This window comes from Coenobita brevimanus, chromosome 69 (genome assembly GCF_032717465.1).
Source record: "Coenobita brevimanus isolate Jiangsu-jjx chromosome 69, ASM3271746v2, whole genome shotgun sequence".
Taxonomy (NCBI): domain Eukaryota; kingdom Metazoa; phylum Arthropoda; class Malacostraca; order Decapoda; family Coenobitidae; genus Coenobita; species Coenobita brevimanus.
In genome coordinates, this window is record NC_137022.1 from 9,245,609 (window position 1) to 9,272,079 (window position 26,471).

General features: G+C 42.3%; 1 protein-coding gene across 1 annotated transcript; it reads left to right on the plus strand.

Moving 5' to 3' along the window:
- The first annotated feature begins 13,751 nt into the window (after positions 1 to 13,751).
- On the plus strand, positions 13,752 to 26,335 carry LOC145406131 (uncharacterized). The gene is made up of 3 exons (XM_080277331.1): positions 13,752 to 13,813; positions 25,462 to 25,999; positions 26,186 to 26,335. Exons 1-3 carry the CDS (start codon positions 13,752 to 13,754, stop codon positions 26,333 to 26,335), a joined length of 750 nt encoding a protein of 249 aa, XP_080133457.1.
- Positions 26,336 to 26,471: the final 136 nt, after the last annotated feature.

A 26,471-nucleotide genomic window follows, 5' to 3' on the forward strand; every position in this document is an offset into this window, starting at 1 on the left:
ACATTCCAGTCATGAGCTCCACCAGATGCCCGTATAGCACAAGGGAAGGCATGGAGAGGTGGCACCAATGGACGCAACTTCGTCCGAGAATTTGCCATAAAATTATCTGTAAAATAATGCAAGGGAGGCAACATTCCTTCTTACTTGTAGGGAAGGTAGTTTATTTGTAATTGCTGGGTTGTTAATAATTCTAACAGCCTTGTTCTGAATTTTGTCTGATTGTTTTAATGCAACCTCTCCACATCCATTCTACAAGGGTGAGCAATATTCAAGCTGAGAGTGCACATGACTCTTATAAATTACAGCTAACTGCTCGTCAGTGAAGAAGTTATGGACTCTGTACATTAGTCCAAGTTTCTTTGAGGCGGTTTCACCAAGTGATTTAACATGAGAGGTCCAGCTGAGGGCATTCGTAAGTGAGACGCCGAGAATTTCAATACTTTTGGAGATGGGAATATTAGTAGTACTGAAGGTAATATACGAATCTGGCAATATCTGTCTATTAGTAAATTGTATATATTTAATTTTACTAGCATTAAATGAGACAAGGTTCTTTTGTCCCCATTCACTGATCGTAGATAGGTCTTGATTTATGGAGATAGCTGTACTGAGTTGAGAGGACTCAGACTTTGTAAATGGGTGTCTGAGTGTGAATGAACTATATAGTGTTGGGTCATCTGCATATGAGTGGATGGGATTGTGGGTGACAGATAAGAGATCATTACTATAAACCAGGAACGGGACTGGCACCAGAACCGATCCCTGCAGCATGCCGGTGTTAATGAGTGGAAATTGGAATATACATCATCTACTTTTACTCTTATTTTCCTGTCACTGAGATATGAGGAAATCAAAGGAATAAAAGACTTTAGTCCATAGCAAGGGAGTTTGGACAGCAGGGAACGGTGCCATACTCTATCGAAAGCTTTAGAAATATCAAGGGCTACTGAATGAGTTTCGCCATGTAGGTCAATTGATTGATGGATGGTATGAGTTAAGAGATTGAATATGTCAATGGTGGATCTTTCGTGGCGAAAACCATATTCCCTATCACTAATTAAGTTGTCGGATTCAAGATGTTTAACAAAGTGCTTATAAATTAAAGTTTCAAATACCTTACCAAGAGAAGATGTGACTGTTATTGGTCTGTAATCAGAGGGGTCAGAGGAACTTCCTTTCTTCAGAATTGGGTGGACATTGGCTTCTTTCCGTGAATTTGGGAACGAAGAAGTACGTATGCATAGTCTGAATAATTTAGCTAGAACAGAGGCAAGTTCAGGGGAACACTTTTTCAAAACAATTGGCGGAATTCCATCTCGGCCTAGAGCTTTGTTTGTAGGTAAATTGTCTAGGATGGATTTTACGTATCTTGCCCGTATTTTAAGTGGAACAATTTCGGGAGAGTCAAGTTCTATTACTGGGACGTTCTGGCTGGCATCCTCTATGGTAGAATTTTTGGCAAATGTACTGGCAAAAATATCTGCTTTCGCAAGTGGGTTATTTGTAATGTTGCCATCTGAAGATTTTAGTGGGGGAATGTATGATGACTTGTTAAAGTTATTATTGAAAGAATTAAGAGTTGACCAAAATATTATATTGTCATTAGGGTTGTTAAGTAATTTTGATGCTTGCCTTTGAAGAAAGTTAGATTTAACTAGATTTATTACAGCTCATGCATGATTTCCAGCAATTTTAACCCGTCACGTCCCGAGGTTTTCTGCACCTCCGACATCCCCCAATCCCGAGCTATTTTGGAAAAAAATTTTTTTTGGCTAAAACTTCCGCTTTGGTTGAGAAACAAAGGAAAATCACCAAGAAAGGGCTTACCATGGTCCATAAGTGGTCGGAACAGGTGAGGTCCCCCGCGCCAGGTATCGTATTCTATCATTGACATGTGAGACGCTCACGTTTTCTATGGTAGGAAATATTGGGAGAAACAACAAACAACAACTCAACATTTATTGATTTTGAACTAACAAACAATAAGAGTAGCAATATAATGGACTTCAAACACATATATATGAAAAATAAGCATTGTACCTTCGTGCGAGCATAGCGAGTTAGGTCCAAGTGGTAACATGCTATGTGCTAAGTTTCTTGTATCAGTCAACATATCATTTTTTCTACATGTATACTTCTGTTTCATTGACATTTTACCTATTTTTACTGTTTGTTAATGTTTTCAGATGTTTTCATTCACTATGATGACATGCAGCATAAGTATAGCGTACATCAGCTTACTAATCGCACTCGCTATGACTCGTATTTCAACATACCCAATTGTTTTATCACATTCCTATTATTTTTTCCTTTACATAGAATCTTTCCTCCATCACTGTAAATGTTTTCAATTATTTACATTCATTACGAGGGCATTTAGCGAAATGCTAGCGCATATTCACATAGCAAGCACAATCTCAAACACTCGTGTTTCATCTTCTACTTTATTTTTTCACTCCAGTTGTACTTTCCCACTTACATTACACACGTTTACACCCCTATACTGCACTATACATAGTTACTGGCATTATTTATTCAAGTGAGCGTCAGAATATCGCATGAAAATACCCTCACAATGAATGTTTCTACCAACATAATACTCACACACTTATATACTAATTCTTCACATATATTACACACTTTCCCACTTGTTGACTTCTATTTTCATAATTACGGGCCTTATTCATTTCACTGAGCGTCAGGATATCGCATCTCTATACACAGGCTAGGAATATTTTGACTTAGAATATATTTCAGCACTTACAATAATTTGAACTTATATTATACCCGTTTGCATTTCCAATAATAATATTTACATATTTACGGGCCTTATTTATTGCACTGAGCGACAGAATATTGCATCAAAAAACCCTCGCTAGGTATGTTTCCACTTACAGCATATTTATACACTTACATAAAATTTTTGCACTTATGTTATACCCGTATGCACTTTATACTAATATTTTCAGATCAACATGACTGATAATTTCACTGAGCGTCTGTTTGTCGCATTTACTTCATAGTTTCAGCGTCCTATCGCATTCACACCATATTAGAATTGCATCAAGGTGTGATATTCGCTGAAACATGGGTGAATATAGACACCCACGTCACACTCGAAGCACTCATAGCGGGTGTCCTTCCTCTGTGTGGTGAGTCTCACCCGGGAATTGCTACACACGTGACACCTGCGTTGGGGTCTAGGTCTGTCTGGCTGGGGAGATATAGGAGTGGGGAAATGGCGGCCAGATATTCTCAGGGGAGTTTGGGCAATAGGGGCAGTGCAGGTGCGATGTTGGGGCCTTTCAACAGCATACAGTGCAAACATCTCTCTTGTGAGCTCCCTCACAAACCCTTCAAAGGTTTCCTGAACTCCTGTTGTCATGGCGTGAAGGTGGTGGGAATTCAGAGCAGTGATGTCTAGCAAGTGAAAGAACAGTTTCTTATACCACTTCATCGTGGTCCTGGCACACTCTACCGTCGATATCATGGAGTCTGACTGGTCCACCAGGCGCATGTTTATGTTATACTCCATGACACACTCAGGTTTCCAAATGTGATGCCTATTCTCGCTCCGGTAATCAACGGAATCAGTACGGTGCATCAAGGGGCGGTGAACCATTGACAAGAGGCTTACTTCTCTATTATGGTTCCACACAGTTGCAAGGATGTTGTTGGCTTTGAAGAAGACAACCTCATTCCTGTCAAGTTTCCGCCCTACCTTGGCATGTGACGCCAGTTCACCTTCACGGTTCCACAGATTCCCGTTTCATGCATGTGTAGATAACGAGGGAGAAGAGGGCTGGTGTACCAGTTGTCCAGGTAGAGGACGTGACTACGATGAAGGTAGTCTTCTATCATTGTCTTTACCACTGCTCCCGACAGTCCAATACTCCGATCTTCTATTATGTCTGTCTGTGCGCCGGTGTACAAGACTATGTCTTGGACGTATCCAGTCCTACAGTCGCACATAACAAAGATCTTGAACCCAAAATGGTGCCTTTTGCTGGGTATATACTGCCTAAATGTAATATTACCTCTCCACAACACGAGACTCTTGTCTATGACGAGTTCTCTATAGGGACAAAATGACGAACGAAAGGTTTGCCTCAGAGGAGTAGACTGTAGCACCAGTCGAGCAGGGCAATACTTCCGAGGTGGATGGAAAGCTGATGACAGGGAGTGCTGGAGCTCCCGTTTCATCAGCCCTCAGGACTACGTCCTGACCATCCCCCTTTGATGAACTTTTTCAGTGTCTCAGTTACACAGAGAGTAGGCCAGCATGCTCTCCAGTACAAATTTCTCTATCTACACCAAACTACATGCACAGTACACACTACACTTCCTATTCAAAATTTAAAAAAAAATGGCGTCTCTTCACCAAGCCTCGGAGTCCCCAGGGGGGGGGGCCATAAATGCCCCCACCATCCGCCCCTCTCTCGGTGACGACTCGAGGTGCCAGGAACCACTGTCTGACTCTCTTCTTCTTCATTTCTGCAACATTCGCGGCCTTTCCTCTAACTTTCACTATGTTGAGCACCACCTCTCCTCCTCTAAACCTCACCTTCTTTTTCTAACGGAGACTGAGCTGTCTGAGGCAACTGACAGCAAACCCTTTTCTGTATCCTCCTACTTTCTCTATACTCATTTCAAAGCCAAAGGTGGCTGTTGTGTATATATACGCAACGACTTATCTTGCTCTCGTGTTCCTGAACTCGATTCTTCTGAATTCTCTACACTCTGGCTTCGGCTTTCCTATCATTCTCTGACTAAATATATCTGTGTTGTTTACTTATCCCCTAATTCTACTGACTATCAAAAATTCTTCGACTATCTTACTTCTACAATGGAACACATTCTATCCATTTCTCCTTTCTCTGAAATCTCCATTCTAGGAGATTTTAATGTTCACCACCACCTTTGGCTCTCCTCTCCTTTCATGGATCCACCTTGTGAACAGGCCTACATCTTTTCTATCCTTAATGACCTAGAGCAGCTTGTACAGCACCCTACCCATATCCCTGACTGCCTTGGAGAGAGCTCCAACATACTTGACCTCTTCCTCACAACTTATCCTTCTGCTTACTCTGTTAATCTTTTCTTTCCGTTGGTCTCCTCCGATCACAACCTTATTACCTTAACCTGTCCTATCACTCCGGTACGGCCTGCGGACCCTCCAAAGAAACGTCGTCTGTGGCACTTTGGAGCTGCAGACTGGGAGGCCTTCAGGCAGTACTTCTTTGATTTTCCCTGGAATGATTATTGCTTCCATGGCCGGGAGCCATCTGAGTGTGCCTTGCGCATTACGGAGGTTATTCTCTCAGGCATGGAAGCATACATTCCTTTCTCATATCCTTTGACTAATGCAAGAAAGCCTTGGTTTAATCACACTTGTTCTAATGCTGTCCGCAACAAGGAGAGGGCCTACAAAAGGTACCGGAGCCAACCCACCCCTGAATCACATCATCTTTACTTTTCTGCCCGGAATCGTGCTAAGTCTGTTCTTCGCTCTACTAAAAATAATTTCATCCATACTAAATGCTCTCAACTCTCCAACTCGAATTCTTCCCGCTTCTTCTGGCACCTTGCCAAAAATCTTTCTAACAACTTTACCTCATCATCCTTCCCTCCTCTTTTCTACTCTGATGGTTCTGTAGCTATTTCTTCTACTGATAAAGCAGATCTCTTCGCACAGACTTTCTCCTTCAATTCCACCTTAGACGATTCCTGTGCTGTTCCTCCATCACTTCCCCCCTCTGACTTCCTCATGGCTGACATTAAAATTTCTTCAGTTGATGTATTTTCTGCCATCACTGGCCTCAGTACTAACAAGGCATATGGGCCTGATGGGGTCCCTCCTGTTGTTCTCAAGAACTGTGCTTCTGTGCTTGCACCCTGCCTAGGCAAACTCTTTCGCCTTTGTCTGTCAACTTGTACCTTTCCTTCTTGCTGGAAGTTTGCTCTCATTCAGCCAGTCCCAAAGAAGGGTGACCACTCCCAACCCTCCAACTATCGTCCAATTGCTTTAACGTCCTGTATTTCAAAAGTTTTCGAGTCAATTCTCAATAGAAAAATTTTAAGACATCTTTCCTATCACAACCTTCTTTCCGTTCGTCAGTACGTGTTCCGACAGGGACGCTCCACTGGCGATCTTCTCACCTACCTTTCAGACTCCTGGTCATCCTCCTTTTGGGACTTTGGCGAAAGCTTTGCCATTGCACTTGACATCTCAAAGGCTTTCGATCGAGTCTGGCATAAATCTTTAATTTCCAAATTGCCCTCCTATGGTTTCTATCCTTCTATCTGTGCCTTCATCGCTAGCTTCCTTTCTGGTCATTCTATAGCCGCTGTTATAGACGGCCATCGTTCTTCTCCTAGATCTGTCAACAGTGGTGTTCCTCAGGGCTCTGTCCTATCACCCACTCTCTTCCTTTTATTCATCAATGATCTTTAAAGCTGTACATCTAACCCTATCCACTCATACACTGATGACTCCACCCTTCACCTTTCCATTCGGTTCCCGCAACGTCCATCTCAACAGTTACTTCAACAAACAAGGGATGAGGCTATTGCACACCTAATGTCTGACTTGGCTCGTATCTCTGACTGGGGTAAAAATAATATGGTTGTTTTTAATGCATCTAAGACTCAGTTCTTACACCTATCAACCAGACAAAATCTTTCACAGGTATACCCACTAATATTTAATAATATTCAGCTTAATCCTGCATCATCGTTGAACATGCTTGGGGTTTCATTTACTGGGGACTTATCTTGGAAAGATCATATTACATCTCTTGTAAATTCTCCTTCCAAGAGATTGGGTGTGCTAAGCCGACTCCACTCTTTCTTTACCCCTTCACAATTGTTGACTCTAAACAGGGGTTTTATCCACCCCTGTGTGGAGTACAACTCTCATGTGTGGGGAGGCTCCCCACATTCAGCTCTTCTCAATTGGGTGGAGTCAAAGGCTTTTCGTCTCATTAACTCTCCTCCTCTTACTGACTCCCTTCAACCTCTGTCTCTTCGCCGCACTGTTGCATTTTTATCTCTTTTCTATCGCTACTTTAATGGTCACTGCTCCTCTGAACACTCTGCTTGCATTCCTCCACCTCTACGACAGGCGCATAGGACCCGTCTGGCAGCAAACTCTCATCCCTTTTCTGTCCAACTCTCTAATGCAAGAGTTAACCGTTACTCCCAGTCTTTCATCTATGCAACAGGTCAGCTCTGGAATTGTCTCCCTGTGTCTGTATTTCCTGCTGCCTATGATCTCCAGTCTTTCAAACGCAGTGTGTCCAGGCATATCAAAATGATCGGATCTTGAATTTGGCTCTCTATTGTATTTTGTTTTTCTCTTGGAGGGAACTGTTACTGCGGGCTCATGGCCTTTGGTTCTTTCTTCCTCGCATTAAAAAAAAAAAATAAAGTGATCAAAGACCAATCTAATTTGCCTCATCTGATCTGTGTCATTCGCATTTGCAGGATCATGATCACCATAGAAATGGAGGCGACTTAGAATTTGTTGAAACCGATTACGGCTCATCACTTGCCCAAATATTGGGGTAAACATAACAGGGTCCCTTGTTCAGTATGCCGGAATTCTGTTCTTTCGTATAATACCCATCAAAAGGACCAGGGCAAAAAATAGGAACATTTCTGAAAGAGAGACAGGGTAATCATATATGATAGAATGCCTACTCCTTGTTCCCAATCTTTCACTCTCAAGGCGCTGGGTGCTTGCAAAAAGGTTGGTTTGGTAAACAATCTGCTCCACGAATGCCTCACTAAAAAACAGGTGGAAAAAATTCGACCTGGTGGAATTACGGTGAATTCCGGGAGCAATGCAGCCAGAGCCCCCCTGCTCAGTGAAGGGGTGAATGAGGGGAGAAAAATCACTCCTATCCTCCCAGTTCCATCCCACAAATCCCTCGTCCCCATCATCCCCATCACCGCCTTCATCTGGGTGGGGAGGAGATGCTGGTGGAGAGGTTGGGGAGAAGGAGTGCGGAGGGCTTCCCCACTCTCACTCCTCTTCCCTCTGCCTTTACCCTTTCCCTTTCCCTTTCCCTTACCCTTACGGCCTTGAGGAACATTAGGGGGCTGTGGGGATGAAGTTCAGGAATATTGGGGAGCATAAGACATGCTGGGGAGTGGTTCCTCTCCACCTTCCCCCTCCATCACAACGCCACGTGATTTTTCACGCACCCTAACTCGGCCACATGTTTGGGGATATTGGGGAGCATAAGACGTGGTTAGGAGTGGTTCCTCCCCACCTTCCCCCTCCATCACAACCCCGCGTGATACAGAACGCACATGCACTCGCCCACATGATACACCCCACCGCTTCACACTACCTAGGGAGAGCGATGACTCACTCACGCCACTCTCACTTTCCATACTCTTCCCTGCACTTTCCCTTTCACTCTCCATTCCCTCCACAGCACTTCCTACCTCCCTAAACAAAATACTAGGCCGATACCTGCTCGTCTGACATGGTGTGGACTCGGGGCCATGATGAGTAATCACCTCACGTCCATACCACGTGGCAGCACGTCCCACGACTCCATCCTCGTCCTCATCCTTGTCATCAAATTCGGGTTCCACATCACGTTGGGGCTGGGCATAGGATGTTGCATGTGGTTTCTTGGCCGGCTGCCCCTCTCTAGCAGCACGGTAAGTCACATACTGCCGCTTCCTGGGGGACGGGACTTCTTCATCACTTCTGGTGGTTTCCTCCTCCTCTGGCTGCACATAATCTTTGTGAACAACCTCGTCGTCCAGTGGGGAATCACTGTCGCCTGTAAAGGCATCCAGGGCGGCTTGAATTTCGACCTCTGGGAGACCTCTCGTAGCCATGTCTGTGCAGGACCGTTGCTAACAGGTGAGTGAATGAGCCGCGGGTTAGCACGGGTCGCGCAGGATAGCCGAGTGTCCCCACCTGGTGGCAGGTAGGGGAAGGTCAAGCGAGGATACGTACCGAAAATCAAGCACGAAATTTGAAAATTGTGGAAATTATGCACTTTGCAATTGCGCGACGTACCGGTACGTCGCCGGGACTGGCAAATCCAAAACATTGCAACGTACCCATACGTCGACGGGACGGGGCTGGTTAAATTGAGAGTCATTCAGATGATTTTTATTTTAAGTAAGAGTTATATGCTAATGACTTTTGGGCTGTTGCTCTGGCACAGTTGCCATCAAACCATTTTGGTGAGTTAGATCTTTTATTGAAATGTTGACTTGGTATAAATAAATCCATTCCAGATAGTATTAAGTCGCAAATGTGGGACTGGGTAGAAATGGAATCACTAGAGAAGAAAGACTGCCATGGAATGTCAGTAAGATAATTTCTAAATCCATCCCAGTCTGCCCTATCAAAGTGCCATTGGGTCATATGTATATATATATATATATATATATATATATATATATATATATATTATATATATAATATGTGGTAGGTGGTGGTGCTCACCATCCACTCACTCAATGTAGTGCTGCTCTCGGGTGTCTGCTCTGTCCTCTCCTCCATCCTTCTTTCCTTTCTTCTTTTGTCTTTCTCTCTTTCATTCTTTCCTCATCTTTCTGCCTGCGGGTGACTTTACACTCCCTCTTCTGTCTTTCATTCCTTCATTCTTTCCTCTTCCTTCTGCATGTGGGTGACTACACTGAGTGACAAGCCAAATGGTTTCCTGTATACCAGGAAACTATTTACTATGTTGAGTGGTAACCATATAACCAAATTTTGGCACCTGGTGGATTAGTGGGTATGTATTGTGCTAAAATCAGATTGAGCCGGTGAAGGTTTATATCCAAGGGGTGATTGGGGTTTATTGCTCACATAATGCCACTCAGGGATGAGTGAAGTTGGTCACTCTCATCTTAAATGTCAGGACCACCTGCCTAGCCCCGGGCTCCTACGCTCCTCATGGGGCAACGTAGGATTGGATGATGGATGGATGGATAAATAAATATATATATATATATATATATATATATATATATATATATATATATATATATATATATATATATATATATATATCATCATCATCATAGGGTAGTGGATGTTGGAGTGGCCCTGGTGAGAGAGGATAGTGTTTGGAAACTCCCTGTACTGTTGTTTGCAGATGATACTGTGTTGTTGAGTAAAGACGAAGGGGAGCTGCAAGGCTTGGTGGATGAGTTTGGGAGAGTGTGTAAGAAACGGAATCTAAAGGTGAATGTAGGGAAGAGTAAAGTGATGGTCTTTGAGAGAGGTGAAGTCAGTGAATGTATAGCGAGGTTGGATGGTGAGGAATTGGAAAATGTGAGTACGTTTAAGTACTTGGGTAGTGTGATGAGTAAGGATGGAGGTTTGGAGGGTGAAGTGCTTGAAAGGGTACAGCAGGGAAGAAAGGTTGCTGGTTCTTTGAAAGCAGTGATAAGAAACAGGGAAGTGAGCAAGGAAGTGAAAAAGTTACTACATGACAATATTGTGATACCAATTCTAACGTACGGAAGTGAAGCTTGGACGTTGTTGGAAGGACATAAGTCAAGAGTGAGAGCAGTGGAAAGAGTTATTTAAGAGGAGCCTGTGGAGTCACATGGAGAGACAGGCTGACGAATGCGGATATAAAGGAGTGTTGTGGTGTTCATGTGGATGTGATAGGAAGCGTTATGAGGAGCACACTGAGGTGGTTTGGCCATGTGGAGAGGATGGAGGGTGAAAGACTGACGAAGAGAGTGTATGTGAGTGAGGTGGAGGGGGGAAGAGGGAGGGGGAGGCCGAGGATGAGATGGAGGGATGGGGTGGAGAGGTATATGAGAGATGGGGGTGTGAGTTGGGAGCAGGGCAGTGAAATGGCGGGGGACAGGGCGACTTGGAGGCGATTTGTTTGTGGCCACCCCAAACGGGATTGAGGCGTCTGGCAATAGATAGAAAATAGAATCATCATCATCATCATCAGCCGTTTGAGTATCCACTGCAGGACCAGCCTATCCCGACCGAAGTCGGGACGATACAGCCAATGTATCTCTACCAAGTGGCTTAGGCTGTCTAGTAGAGATTGTATGTAGGGTGAGAAGTGCTTGTTAGTGTAATTGCAGTGCTGGAGTGGCTTTGGATGTGTGTGTAGTCTATGAACCAAGTGTAATCGGCCCGCACACGCCGACTGGGTGCAAGCATACTTTATACTCGTAGTAAGCAACACTGATTCAACCACAGAACCCCTTGTGTCCGCCAATGCAGTACGTGGCCGGGTGATATATATATATATATATATATATATATATATATATATATATATATATATATATATATATATATATATATATATATATATATACCATCCACTCACTCGATGTAGTGTTGCTGTCGGGTGTCTGCCCTTTCCTCTCCTCCATCCATCTTTCCTTCCATCCTCTTCTGTCTTCCTTTCCTTCATTCTTTCCTTGTCCTTCTGCCTAGGGATAACTTTACACTCCCTCTTCTGTCTTTCTTTCCTTCATTCTTTCCTCTTCCTTCTGCCTGTGGGTGACTCTACACTGAATGACAAGCCAAATGGTTTCCTGTACCGTACACCAGGAAACCATTTACTACTCTGGGTGGTAACCATATAACCAAATTTTGGCGCCTTGTGGTTTAGTGGGTATTTATTGTGCTCCAATCGGATTGAGCAGGTGAAGGTTTATATCCAAAGGGTGGTTGGGGTTGATTGTTCATGTAATGCCACTCAGGGATGAGTGAGGCTGGTCACTCTCATCTTAAATGTCAGGACCAACTGCCTAGCCCCGGGCTCCTACGCTCCTCATGGGGCAATGTAGGATTGGTTGATGGGTATATATATATATATATATATATATATATATATATATATATATATATATATATATATATATATATATATATATATATATATTCTTTTTTTTCAGCACTAAGAACAGCTACATCCCTGATTTCAGTATCACTTTTAGCAACAGATGCCTGAGATGAAGTTATAGTGTAATAAAATAAAACAAAATCAAATGTTATGATGAATGTAACCCCGTAAAGATGAATCAGAACTGTACATGTGGTGTAAACAATGTGACTGGTGTGTAAATGTAACCCAATGAAGATGAGTCAGTCCTGTACATGTGGTGTGAACAATGTGGCTGGCGTGTGAATGTAACCCCAAGAAGATGAGTCAGTCCTGTACATGTGGTGTAAACAATGTGGTTGGCGTGTGAATGTAACCCCTTGAAGATGAGTCATCCCTACAGATGTGGTGTAAACAATGTGGTTGGCGTGTGAATGTAACTCCATGAAGATGAGTAAGCCCTACAGATGTAGTGTAAACAATGTAGTTGGCGTGTGAATGTAACCCCATGATAATGAGTCATTCCTACAGATTGGGTGTAAACATTGTGGCTGGCGTGTGAATGTAACCCCAAGAAGATGAATCAGTCCTGTACATGTGGTGTTAACAATGTAGTTGGCGTGTGAATGTAACCCCATGATAATGAGTCAGTCCTACAGATTTGTGTAAATATTGTGGCTGTTGTGGCACAGCTGTGTTGACTCATATGACATGGACGAAGTCAAAATACTTGGATATTGCGTAAGGGAAGTGGACGATCACGTCTGTAACTGTAATTAACTCTAGAGTAACGGGTAGGCAGTGTTTTTGGTCGCGTCTGTTTGTCTGTCATAATCTGAATAGATCTGTCTGGTCCTAGCAAATAGATAATGAAGTCGGTATTGTAGTGAAGGAATGGAGACATTCTAATGCATTTACTCCTAAAGGGTTCAATCTTTTGCTGCCACTGGTGTAATTAGGTGTGTTACACTAGATGATTCGGTGTAAGCGAGATAATTCCTAGTTAAAGCTGAGTTTTCTATGCACTGAGGTGTGATTTCTGTTTATTACATGATGGTTTTTGCTGAAATCACGAGAAATTCTAGCTTTGGTGTGGTGTACAATTTATTCAGTCAACCCCCACTCCCGTTTTACTTTTTCATTATGGATACAATTAAATAAAGTCTGTGTGTGTGTGTGTGTGTGTGTGTGTGTGTGTGTGTGTGTGTGTGTGTGTGTGTGTGTGTGTGTGTGTGTGTGTGTGTGTGTGTGTGTGTGTTCCAAACGATTAACGGTCAGAGGGTTAGTCAACATCATCCCTAACTACCTTTCTTTACCTGAACACCTGCCGAAGCCACATCCACTGTTTTCTTACTCTATCAACGGAGTAAAGTCATTTTTATCCACAACACTGCTAACACTCCACCAGCTCACTGCTTCCCTGTGTGTGCTACCTCGTCCAAGGTTACAGAGTGACTGACGTGATTCCGAGCTTCAAGAGTTCATATTGGCCCACGACTGAAAAGCCTTGAGTAGCATATAGAAGGCTGTATGCGATGATCAAAACATAAACTCGCCTCCCTGAAGATTAAATTAACTCACTTACTGCAATAAGGATAATTCTATAAGTAATGGCACAGTGTAGAGTACTTAGTGTATGAATAACTGTGTCGGGAGGTTGAGGTGGGGTTTGCGTCCCTTCCCTGTAAAAAACAACCTCGCAGGTAACAAGAGCAGGAAGAGGGATAGGGGTCAATGCTTGTTGCTTGACCCTCACCCAGTTTTGACTGGGGTTACTCCCTCGGGTGCCGGTCTGGCAAGGCTACTGGGGCCCTGTCATGCTGGTGTCCACCATGACAGCTGCTGGGTAAAGCCTATGGGATCCCAGCAACGGGATGATGGAGGAAGACTTCTTAACCTAGATGCGTCATGATGGTGCAGAGGACACTCGAGCCTGAGGCTCAAGCTGTGTTTAACCTTCGGAAGACACTGTGGGTGGGGGCTTGGAATGTTCTAACCCTTTCAAAGGATATTCGACTGCCTTTGTTGTCACGAGAGTTGGGGCAATAGAGGTTGGCATAGCTGCACTCTCTGAAGTGAGGTGGCCTGGGCATGGTGAGATCAGTAGTGATGGATACACATACAACTGGTCTGGCTGTGATGATGGTGCCCATCTTAAGAGTGTTGTTGTGGCAATTGCTGCTCACTTTTTTATTCTCCCACCCATTTCTGTATTACCTTCACCTTCGCTTGGTAGATTTTTGTCCTGTATACCTACTTCGACCATCCATTTCTACTGTACACTCACTTTAAGCTGGTCCAAATTTACGTCTTCCATACAAACTTCACTTATCAATCAATCAGTCAATCAATCTAACTGTCTACCTGTCTATCGCCAGATGCCTTAATCCCGTCAGGGGTGACCACAAATGAATCACCTCCATGTCACCCTTTCCTCCTCCATATGGCGACCTTCTCTGCAACTCACGCCCCCTTTTCTCACCTCAACCCTTCCTCTCTAACTTCACTCCCCTCCACAGTTTCTCGTATTGAAACAGATAATTTTCTGACCTGAAGTTTCCTTGTCTTGCTTCACTCCTATCCAAAGGCCTCTCGTTTTGAAATAGTAATCCTCTCATCACGGCTGGATTAAGCATGTGGGAGGCCCGGGGCCCGCTTGGAAGGGAGGCCCCCTTTCCAACTCCCCCAATGGCATACACCACAGACGTTGACAGGGATACTCCGGTTGATGAGTGTATAATTCTGGTGAGATTGAAGCACTCCTTGGGTTTCATCTCTCTTATTGCACTGTATGCTCCAACTGAGGTGAGTGATCTTGAAGAGAAAGAGCTATTCTACACCAAACTTGACTCTGTTGTGGAACAGTGCCCCTCATGGGAAACACTCCTGGTCTTGGGCAACTTTAATGCAGTTACTGGCACTAACAGGGAGGGTTTCAGGGATTGTGTAGGTCCCCATGGCTTTGGAACCAGGAGTTCCAATAGTTCTTACCTTCCCGATTTCGCAAAATCCGGTTAGATCCTGATTCCAGTGGCCAAATCTTCACTGCTAGATTTGGCATCCCAATACCGGAAAAGTTGCTAGGGAGATTGATCACATTCTTGCTAATACTCGCAGGAGAATTGTTCTGTACTGCAGGGTTTTCAAGAATGCAGAGTTCTTTGCCACTGATCACAGACTTGTTGTTGTTCCACTGAGGTTACAAATCAAAACTGAGAGATTCTCAAGACGCCACCAAAAATGGTTCCATCTTGAGAAACTCTGTGACTCTTTGGTCTTGTAATATGTAAGTCTTGAGTTTTGGTTAAAGTTATTGTGCTAATTGAAGAGCAAGAAGAGTTAAAGATGAATACAGGGAGTTGATCTTGATTTATTATCTTCAAAGAAAGTCTAAATTGTGCAAGGTAGGTAGTACACAGGGACGTAATTTACTAAGTGTCGTCAGACCCCTCTTCTTATTTCCTCCCTCTGCTACCTGTCGGTTCTATGGCTAGCCCCTTTCTGATCTCTGATTCCTACATTCTCGTTTAGCAGGGGTCGTGTCACGTGGGATAACTGTCGTGGAAGCTTCTAGAACTCTGTGTCTGTGTGTATGTACTGCTTCCATTGCACTTCTAGCATTCCTTCACTTAAGAGTTGCAAGCTCATTTCCTTTTGGTTGATTCTCGCTGACACACTTCCTATCTCACACCCTAGCTTGGTGCTTCTATCTATCTATCTATCTATGAGCTGTATTATTATAATATGGAGCCCTGACATCGCTCGGTCAAGCCAGCTGGCGGACATCCGACAGCAAGCATCATTGACATATGCTAATCTCTTAATACATAACATTGATTATAATATTGTATAGATGTAATATTCATGTTAATATTGCAATGATCCAGTAATATTACATTTTAAACAAGTTGTATGCATAATTGAACAAATGCAATATGGTTGAATTGGTTATTGTATGACATATTGTAAGATGTGTATGTATAACAGTCATATGCATAATTATATAAAAAAAAAAGTTTAAGGTTAAGATTATGGTAAGAGCTATTAATATTTCATATAGAGATAATGATACTGGTATACTTCTTTATCATGTGTCATTCATTTTTTTTTAAATAAAATTAATACTATATACAAAATATGTACACTTCATTCAGGGGGGTTTACTTGAATTCGTATTTTACCCCTACTAAATACTGACTCTAAGTTTGCAATTCGTGCATGCATTCTGTGCATTGCGAACAGCACTACTGCAAATACAATACAGAAGATTATAAAGACAGTAGGTGCTGGGCTATACACATAATACGGGCTGAACATACTCAAACTCAAATCTTCCCAGGGCCTCATTGTTTCATTGATCAGTTGCATAGTTTCAAACTTAGGTGAAGTCAACTGAATACATGTGCTCATGTTTAAGTCCATATTAGGTAGTGGGTGGAAATGTTTGTGTGTATGATTGAGGATGGCGTAGTGATTGATGGTGGATAAAGTGGACATGGATGGTGTAAATACCGCACAGTAGTCTGGTACTATGTATAATCCTGAGGCTGAAGTATGAGATGGTGGTATATCTGGACAGACTATGATTGTAAACTGATGTGTTATGAGTGAAATAAAAAAACTGTGAGTGTCCGATGCTTTGATGGTGTACAAGCTTATCTGGAGCAAAAATGAAGTTGCAGTGATTATGAATGTCGTGATTTCTTATGATAGCCATTTCACAAGGGACTGTTTCAGTAGGCTGAAACATGAAAATGTACGCAGGACAAAGGTGAACTGCATGTAAAAATGTATTCTTAGAAGAGAAGGGGTGTATTTGGTATACTGTGAACAGGTCGTCAGTTATGAATGGTACATGAACTACTACTGATGCTGATGTTAGTGTTGCTTCTAAATATGGATGATATTGCAAGAAAATCCCTACTTCGGAACAGAGGCTTCAATTTATGTTTATGTATGCCTTGACTAATTACCTGACGTAGCTCATGAGCTGGAAGTAAGTCAGTTGTGGTCTTGCCATTACCGGCATTCGAAATTCCTTGCATAAGTGCCCTGTAACGAACTCTATTGTTGTCTAATTGGAGTAGAATTGTGTCTTTGTGTTCCGTGATGATGGAGAAGTGTTGGAAAAGTGTTATGTTCCCTTCCATGGCATTTATTTTATCTACACTTTGGAGAGCTATGTTTTCCGCCTTTTTCAGATTTTTCACTACTGTCTTCATTGCTCAGTTATGTCCTGCGATGAATTTATCTTGGTATGTTAGTACCTGAGCTATTTTATTAATTTTGTTGTTTATTTCTTGAAGGTCTTCCTCTGCAGCCAATCCAAAGATGTTCCCAAGAACTGCACCACCCAGGTCGAACAAACCGCGCTTTTGGCGAGTACGTGTAATGTTGTTCATGGCGCTCAATACCTCCGTTCCATGAGATGGGAGATCTTGGATCATGCTGAGCATAGTTGACTTCGCCTGTTCTATCTTCCATTTCGCTAATTTCACTATTTCATCCACTTCCTTTATGTTATGTGCTTGTGAAACATAGCCTCCTATCATGAAGTCCCGGGTCCTCATGGGTCTGGCGATGTTCTTTAGATAAGAAGGTAATTCGTATAAGTAATCCAAACTGATTTCAGTATTCATGACATCTTTGACGATTGACGTCGTGGCCGTTGGAGCTATGAGGCATCCTTGTTGTACTATGTGTTGGGGGTCATAGTGAGCATATTCTTTTGCTATGTAGAGGAGAATCCATAGCATAAGTCCCTTCATCGTTACCTACCGACAAAAAAAAAGAAAATCTATTAATTTTCTAATATGGTCATGCTGTGGTCGATGATAGTGATGATGTGCGTTACGGTTGACTAACGGAGAACAATAACTTGTTTGTTATTTCATTCACAGAAGGAGTTTAAATCGATATTTAAATCATGTAAATGATGTACTGTAGATTTTTTTTGGAACTGTTGCACCTATGTTTGTTTGTTTGTTTGGTATGCGACCTTAATTTATTTTTGTAATTATTGTTGTTTTCTTGATTGGTTTCATGAGTTATGTTCGGTTGTTCGGTGGTATCCGAGGCTGTATAATTATTGAATAGTTCCCTTGAAACTCGTTTAAAGGGTCAATATGAACTTGTTTCTCTTTGCCACTTGACAGGGACCTAATTAAAACCTTGTTTGCTTTTATGTTAATTACTCTGTATGGGCCCTCAAAATTCCGGGATAATTTATTGTCCCTCGTATGAATGATACCATAGACAATGTCTCCTAAGCTGACAGGCGAGTCTCTTGCCCTTTTTATTAAATGCCTCCGTCATTTCTTCCATGGACATCGTTAATTCTTTTTTGAGTCTTTCATGTGTGTCCTGGAATTCACATAAACGGAAGTTAGAGTAATCATCGTAGTTGTATATGGGTAGATTTTGACCTTCTAAAATCACATATGGTAGTTTTTTATCTGTCCCATATGTAATGAAATGTGGTGTGTCACCTATGGATTTATTTATAGATCCATTAATTGAGGCTTCTACTCTGGGAATCCAATCATCCCAGCTTGCATAATTTTCATTGAGAATGTGTCGTAGTACATCTAATACTTTTTTTGTCTCTCTACTAACCCATTCGATGCTGGGTGATAGGCTAAAACGTTAATCTTTTTGATATTGTGTTGTTTACATATTTCTTGTAGGATATCAGAATTAAATTCTCTTCCATTATCACTTATTAGTACCTTTGGGGTAGTAAAGCGACATATTACATTATCTATTATTCCCTTTGCTACTGTCTCTGCTGTTTTATCTTTAATTGGGGCTAAAATTCCATAACGGGAAAAATGATCCGTTGCTACGAATATGTATTGGTTATTATTGTATGATAATGGCATCTTGAGTAAATCAACCGCGACAACGTCCCATGGTTGTTGTGGTACAGGGTAATTACCCATCGGTGCAGGTGTGATTGGGTATCCTTTGTGTTTTGCACATGATTCGCATCTGTCTGTATGATTGTTTATATCTTTTCGTAATGCTGGCCAGTAATATAACAGCTGGGCTTGTTTGAATGTCCTATCCTTTCCAAGATGTCCTGCGTGTGGGCTATCGTGTATCGTTCGTAATACTTGGGGTATCATATCATTAGGTACTACCAATTGTTTATTATTTCTTCGGCGTTTTGGTTGTCCTGGGTTGATCCTGTATAAGGCATTATTAATTATTGTGAATTGTTCTAGTGGTACATGGAGTTTGGGTAACTGTATGTCATCTCCACTTTCTAAGTTGTTTATAACTTTAGACCATGTTGGATCAAGTGTTTGTGCTTTACCGATTTCATAGTGGTTTGAGATGTCTCCTTTGAGATCTAATGCCGCGACATGAATTTGTCTTTGGGTTCCTCGATAATGCGTCGGCTACTAGATTCATTTTGCCTTGTATTATAATGAATATGGCTGTTGTAGTTTTTGACTGTGCATTTCCATCTTGCTCTCCTCCCAAAGAGGAGTTTTTCTTTAAACATACCCATTAGTGGTTTATGGTCGGTGAATAAGTGTATTTCATAACCATATACCAAATTTCGAAACTTTTTAAATACAAAAACCGCTGCAAGTGCCTTTAAGTCTGTAGTGCAATAATTTTTCTCTGCACCTTTTGTTTGTCTGCTGGCAAATGCAATTGGTTGATTCTGTCCTCTTTTATCATCTTGCATCAGTACAGCCCCTCATCCTTTAACTTTTTTTTTTTTTTTTAAGTGTCTGGTTAGTACTTGGATGGGTGACCGCCTGGGAACACCAGATGTTGTTGGCATCCCTACGTGTCAAGTGGGGTTGGTGGAGGATTAGTGCCCCTCCCTGTAAAAATAATTAACTCTAAGCGCTTGACCACCCCGTTTGGGATACATGGCGTCTGGCAATGGATGGATGGAAGTGTCCGACTCTGGGCAAAGGCTCAGGGCCTATTTCTTGGGGGCAGTCACCTATCCCAAGGCCCAGTAGTCCTCCTACACCTCCACATGTCACCACTTCGGCGCTAACACCCACCGTCCATATTGAATACATGCTAGGGCTGTCTCATACAGGACTGGTGTGTTGGTATTAGCGGGGGTATTTTTACGACATGTCGGCGGGTCATCTGGTAGATCAGGAAAGTCTGCCTTTTAGGACATTCAAATCCTTAAACTGTTCCCTGCCCCAGCCGGGATTCGATCCTGGGTCCATTAGGACTGCAGGCCGCCTCTCTACCGATTCAGCCACCGCCTCCCCAAACTGATGCATCTGTACAAATAATAAATGGTTTTGTGAAATCCGGATATGCCAAACATGATGCATTTGTAAGTTTATTTTTTAATTTGTTAAATGCTTGTTTTTGTTCTTCTCTCCATTGAAATATAGCATCTTTTTTGGGTAGTTGGAACAGAGGAAAGGCTATATGAGAGAATTATTGTATGAATGACCTATAGTACCCTGCTAGACCTAAAAATTGTCTAACTTCGTCAGTCGTAGTGGGTTCAGGAAAGTCTCTCACTGCCTGTATTTTGTCATTGGTGGTGTGAATACCATTAGCACTTAATCTGTGGCCTAACAATTTTATTTCCTTAAAGCAAAATTTGCATTTAGAAAGCTTAATTTTTAAACCAGCATCACCAAGCTTTTGTAAGAGTAGATCTAATTTCTGGAGATGTTCTGTGATATCTTTCTTTGCGATGATGATATCATCAAGATAAACAAATATTCCTTGTCCTAACATTCCGGACAATACGTAATTCATAAGATGCTGGAATGTGCCCGGGGCTGTCTTCAGTCCCATTGACATTCTCCTGTACTGATAATGTCCTGTATTAGTGGAAAAGGCAGTGTACTTACGTGACTCCTGATGTACTGGTATTTGATAGTATCCACTGAGCAAATCGATTGTGGAAAGTACATTATTTTCTGGTCCAATATTCTGTAGGCTCTCACTTAGTAATGACACGGGAAATTGGTCCGGGATTGTGTGATTGTTTAGTTTACGGTAATCTACTGCCGCAAGCATTTCTCCATTTCGTTTGGGCACGAAGAATAATGGAGCATTCCACGGGGAGACTGATGGCTCAATAATTCCAAGTTTTAGCATTTCATCCACTTACTGGTTTGCGAGTGTACGCTGAGATTGTGGGATTCGATAGGCAGGTACGAAAATTGGTGATGTATCTGGGTGCATGTTAATCTTGTGATTAATCAGGTTAGTACACCCTAATTGTTCTCCGGGTAATGCTACGGTGTCCCTGTGTTCTTCCAACAGGGTTAACAAATCATTCTCTTCATCAAATTCACCTGAGTGAATTAAATATTCTTTTGTGCTTTCTCTATCCGTAGATTTTATCTCACTTGTCACTCCAGCTAAAACTATTTCCGTCACGGCAGCGGGACATTTTACAATATTAACTATACAAGTCCTCATTTTCAACTGTACTTCCCCATTCATGTGATTAATTAGGAATATCTGAGTTTGGCCATCGTTGTTCATCTGACATGCGTTTTCTACTGACAACCCTTCTACTTTACATAATTCGTCTAAGACAAGAACAGTACTATTCTGTAATTTGCTCTTTATGGTAACTTTCATATAGGAGTTAGGTGGTATAACTAAATCATTGGTGAGATGGGTGGGAAAACCGATGAGACAGTACATTACCTGGGTTTCTAGTCCTGGAGGCTTGGGGGGGGGGGTGATGTGAGTGGATCTATACACTCATCTGTTTGTGTATGTTTGTTTAAGCTTTTAATATTACCAATTATTTTTGGTTCTGTTTTACTAATCTGTGAGGACTCTGGTGGTATTTCCTTTATGAACTCATTATCAAAGTCTATTCCATTACTGGCCCAGAGATTGGTCTTGTAGTCCCGGTGAAACTGATGATTAACCGTATCATACCTTTAACTTTAATTTGTTTGCCATCTACCGTATATAATTCTAAATCAGATTCTTCCAGAAAAGTTACTTTCTTCTTATTTCTAAAAATTCTATCTATTTCTTCTTGTGTTATTAAGTTCACTGGAGAACCTGTGTCTAAAAATAAGGAAACGTTTTGGTCTTCATATACAGCTGGTATCAAGATACACTCACTTCCCAACATGCCTCCTATGTGAATTTTAGACTTGCTTTTCTTTACGTTTGTTCGTTTTTAGTCGTGACTTGGCCTTCCCCCGATTTGAAAATGGAAACTACTTTCTCTACTGTCTTGCAATTACTGGTCCAGTGCCCTTGGCACCGGTGATGCCTACAGTATGGATCAAATCCTTGTGTCTTTTGTTTGTCTTCTTTCGTTTTAATAAAACATTCATTTTTTGTGTGTCCTGGTTTTGCACAATAATAATATAGAATGGACCTATCTTCTGACTGTGATCTGCGAGATGACTTCCCATATTTAGTGGTGTCTGTGGCTCAAGATCTTCTCGGACTGCGCGGAAATTTATGAGACTGGCTGTAGCCTGGTGTTTGAGATCGTCGCCTCAATGCGTTTGGTTGTGTGCTTTGTCTGCTTTCAGGTCGCAATCAATTTTGTTCTCTGTTTGGGGTAGTTGTAACTGTTTTCACAGCTGATACTGTCTCAGGCACTTTCATTCTACTAGAATGTGATTGTGTTTCAATCACCCCTGCTTTGCTACACTGCATCTCTACCTCGTTCATTAAGTTTAGTAAACACAGACCTGGAGTGTACGTGATTGTCTTGGCTATCTTGAGGGTCCCATCAGGTATTTTACACAAGGCAGTCACATAACCAATGATGTCTACGACAAGGCCTGGGAACATCTTTCCATCTCCTGTTATCCAGTTTGAGTTTTCTAAGGTAGCTAATAATGTTCTTTTGATGATGGAGATATCAGCAGTCATTTCCCTGAGCACATGATTTGTAGTGTGCTCCCTTACAAGATCTACAATCTTATGTAATACTGCACTTATACCTGGCAAAAAGTTCATACCTCCAGAAAATTTCTTCAAAAATTCAGTTTTAAACTCACCATATTTCTTAGCTCTGAGAAGCTTAACAGACTGAAGCAAATCTCCTGCCGGGCACCTTTACTGATTAATCCAAGAGGAAAAAATTGCAATTTTCTCTTGTTCATCTGTTGTGTGCCTTTTTACGAAGATCTGTTGGCACTGATTGATCAATGAAATATCATCAATACGATCCTTTTCTGTGCCAGAGAATTTTGGGACACTTTTATCCTCATGATAAATGTGAACATGAGGTGGGGATGTTTGATCTGTGGTATTGGTTGCATTATTCATTTTCACTGGTTGCTTTGTTAATGTAACTTGGACTTGTTTATCGTTGTGTGAGGGAATAGTGGAATAGGTTTTCCCTGAATTATGAACTCTGTTAAGTATATTTTCATAGGTATGCAAGGCAGAGACAAAGTCCTCACTCGCTACTTCGAAGGGGGTTTTGCCAATCATCATCGTCATCATCTAGAATTGAGGTATTAGTTTCTTTGTCTTTAGTTTGCGGTGAATTTTGTAATGTGGGTGTGTTGCCCTGGTGCTCTCCTAATTGTGTATCTGCAGTGGGCGCTAACTGTGTATCATCTGTTACTAACACGGGTGGAGGTGAAAATATTCCTGTCATATCACTCAGCTAAAAAGAAGTCATGTTGCTAAAGTATGGTGTTATGTAATACGTCTTTTGTTTATGTCCTAACTATATAGATGAGTAAATGAGTTGTAATGAATGATAGATAGTGAGTTTATAAGTGTATATATAAAAATAAGTAAAGGAGGTAATTGTACCTAATTTAAACCACTGAGAAGAAATGAGTAAGTATAATTACACCCACTTGATACAGAGGCGTGTTGACAGCAGATGTCGATCTCGGAAGATAAATTCGGAGTTGATGGAAAATCTCCCTCTCGATAATTCTTGGGCTGTGTTGATAGATGATATTACTCCGGAAATTCCATGGCCTGATGATCTCAGAGTTGATTGTAGTGGTTAACAGCTGTAGTCATAGGCGAACCTCACCATAGAATGTCGAATTCCCACTCAATACTGTTGGAAATAAATGAGTAGGAGCTATGTGAATAAAAATGAGTAACGAGCAGTGGGTGAGAAGTGCCTGGTGTCAGTCACACGTTGATTGACGTGGCTTTGTCTCAGGAAACACGCATGGTGATGTCGTCTCAGCAGATACACATGGTGATGTCGTCTCAGCAGATACACATGGTGACGTCGGCTTCCCACACTGGTAGCTGTGATGATTAAATGAGTAGCGATGAGTAACCTGAGTGAGGAAATGTAAGATGCGTTTTAATGTGGCTCTGGTATTTGCCGCGTCGTCTTGACCTCTGTGAACCTGCATCAGCGATGGAGGTAGGGGGGTGGTAGGAGAGAGCGTTAGGGATCTAGTGCTTGTTGCTTTGTTCTTACCTTTTGTTTACTTGTTTTGTTTTTTATTCTTCTTGCTGATGCTTGAAGTTGCATGAAGATTATAGAGTTGTCCTGTAGACTTGTTATTTGTAGTTAATCGTAGAGCTTGTTGATCCTCACTCGTAACTCGTCGTTGCTACTGTATGCTCGATTGTGTTTCATTGATTCTAGAAATGATGGTTCGTAGGTGTAGAGCCGATCGTTACTGCCACAATTTATTATATGTGACTCTTTGGTCTTGTAATATGTAAGTCTTGAATGGTTAAAGTTATTGTGATAATCGAAGAGCAGGAGGAGTTAAAGATGAATACAAGGAGTTGATCTTGATTTATTATCTTCAAAGAAAGTCTAAGTTGAGCAGAGTATGTAATACACAGGGACGTAATTTACTAAGTGTCGTCAGACCCCTCTTCTTATTTCCTCTCTCCACCACTTGTCAGTTCTATGGCTAGCCCTTTTCTGATCTCTGATTCCTACATTCTCGTTTAGCAGGGGTCGTGTCACGTGGGATATACTGTCGCGAAAGCTTCTAGAACTCTGTGTCTGTGTGTATGTACTGCTTCCGGTGCACTTCTAGCATTCCTTCACTTAAGAGTTGCAAGCTCATTTCCTTTTGGTTGATTCTCGCTGATGCACTTCCTATCTCACACCCTGGCTTGATGCTTTTATCTATCTATTTATCTATGAGTTGTATTATTATGATATGGAGCCCTGACAACTCAAGGATAAGGAGTGGGCATATGAGTATGCAGTGGCAGTCTCATATCAGTTTGAAGTGCTCAGTACTGTTGAGGATCCTGTTCAGTGATGAGATACCTTTAAGCATGCTACCCTGGCAGCAGCTGGTGAGCATACTGGAGACCACTCGAGATCATGGAGGGGATTCATCTTGCAGGGGACACTGATCACAATTGAGGAGAGTCGTGCTGCCAGACTGGCTGGCGATCGAGGACAGCACAGACTTCTTTCTTGATGGGCATGAGTTTCACTGAAAAGGGACAAGGAGAGATATGTTAGGGAAACCGCTGAGGAGGTGGAAGGCCGTTTTCATGCAAATGACCTTCGACTCGCTTATCGAGCCCTGAAGATGCCCCACGCCAGACCCACCTCTCAGGTTATCTCTGTTTGGACAGCAGATGGATGACTTGTGGTGGGGGCAAGTGAGTATAGAGCTCGTTGGGCTGAGCACTTTGAGCAACTATATATGGCTGAACCTCCCAGAGGAGGGCTTCTGTCAGCTGGCATACATCCATTGACTGCTGTCCCACCAACTGGCAAAGCCGTGCCTTGTCTAGGTTACATCAAGAATGCAGTGGCTAGACTGAAAAGCGGTAGAGCAGCTGGTGCTTGTGACATCCCAGCAGAACTGATCAAAGCTGGGAGTGAAGCCATGATCAGGGAGTTACATACAGTCATAGAAGCCGTTTGGCAGAGTGGTATCATTCCTTCTGACCGCACAAAGGGTTTGCTTACCCCTACCTGGAATTTAAAAAGGTACCAGCACATCAGTAGTAATTACCGTGGTATTACAGTGCTCGATGTGCCAGGCAAAGCTCTTGCTCACATTCTTCTGATGCGTATCCAGGACCATTTGCTAAAGTTTCAGAGGCCTGAACAATCCGGATTCACGCCCAAGAAGTCTACTGTTGACCATATCATAACTCTTCGAGTTCTTGTGGAACGCCAATATAAGTTTCGACAAGGTCTGCCAGTGGCCTACGTGGCTCTCAGGAAGGTGTTTGACTCAGTAAATTGGGAGGTACCACGGGAACTTCTGTGACTCTGTGGGATCCCCTTAAGGATAATCTGACAGACTGCTGACTTGGACTCAAACACTGAGAGTGCTGTCAAGTGTGGGGGGGGGGGGAAACATCCGACTTCTTCCTAGTCAGTTCTGGTGTAAGACAGGGATGTGTCCTTGCTCCCAAACTTTTCAACACACCAGGTTGTGAGTCGAAGTCACTGTGTTGAATCAATTGGCAATTTCAGGGTTACTGACCTTGACTTTGCTGATGATGCAGTTATCCTAGTGGAGTCGCTGGAGACACTACTGAGTGCCCTCAAGGAATTTCATGAGAAAGCGAAGCCACTTTGATCAAAGGTCTCTTGGGCAAAGACCAAGGTCCAGGCATTTGGTCGCTTGTTGGATGAAGCAGTTCAGTCTGTCCAAGCAAGTGGTGAGGATATAGAAGTCTTGGAAAGATTCACTTATCTTGGTACTGTAGTCCATA

Excerpts from the sequence above, each read along its gene's own strand:
- LOC145406131 (XM_080277331.1), top strand. The coding sequence starts at position 13,752 with ATGATGGTGCAGAGGACACTCGAGCCTGAGGCTCAAGCTGTGTTTAAC. Across the intron at positions 13,814-25,461 it reads TTTAACCTTCGGAAGACACT|AGGAGGGCTTCTGTCAGCTG; the intron begins GTGGGTGGGGGC and ends TGAACCTCCCAG. Across the intron at positions 26,000-26,185 it reads TTGACTCAGTAAATTGGGAG|GTTGTGAGTCGAAGTCACTG; the intron begins GTACCACGGGAA and ends TCAACACACCAG.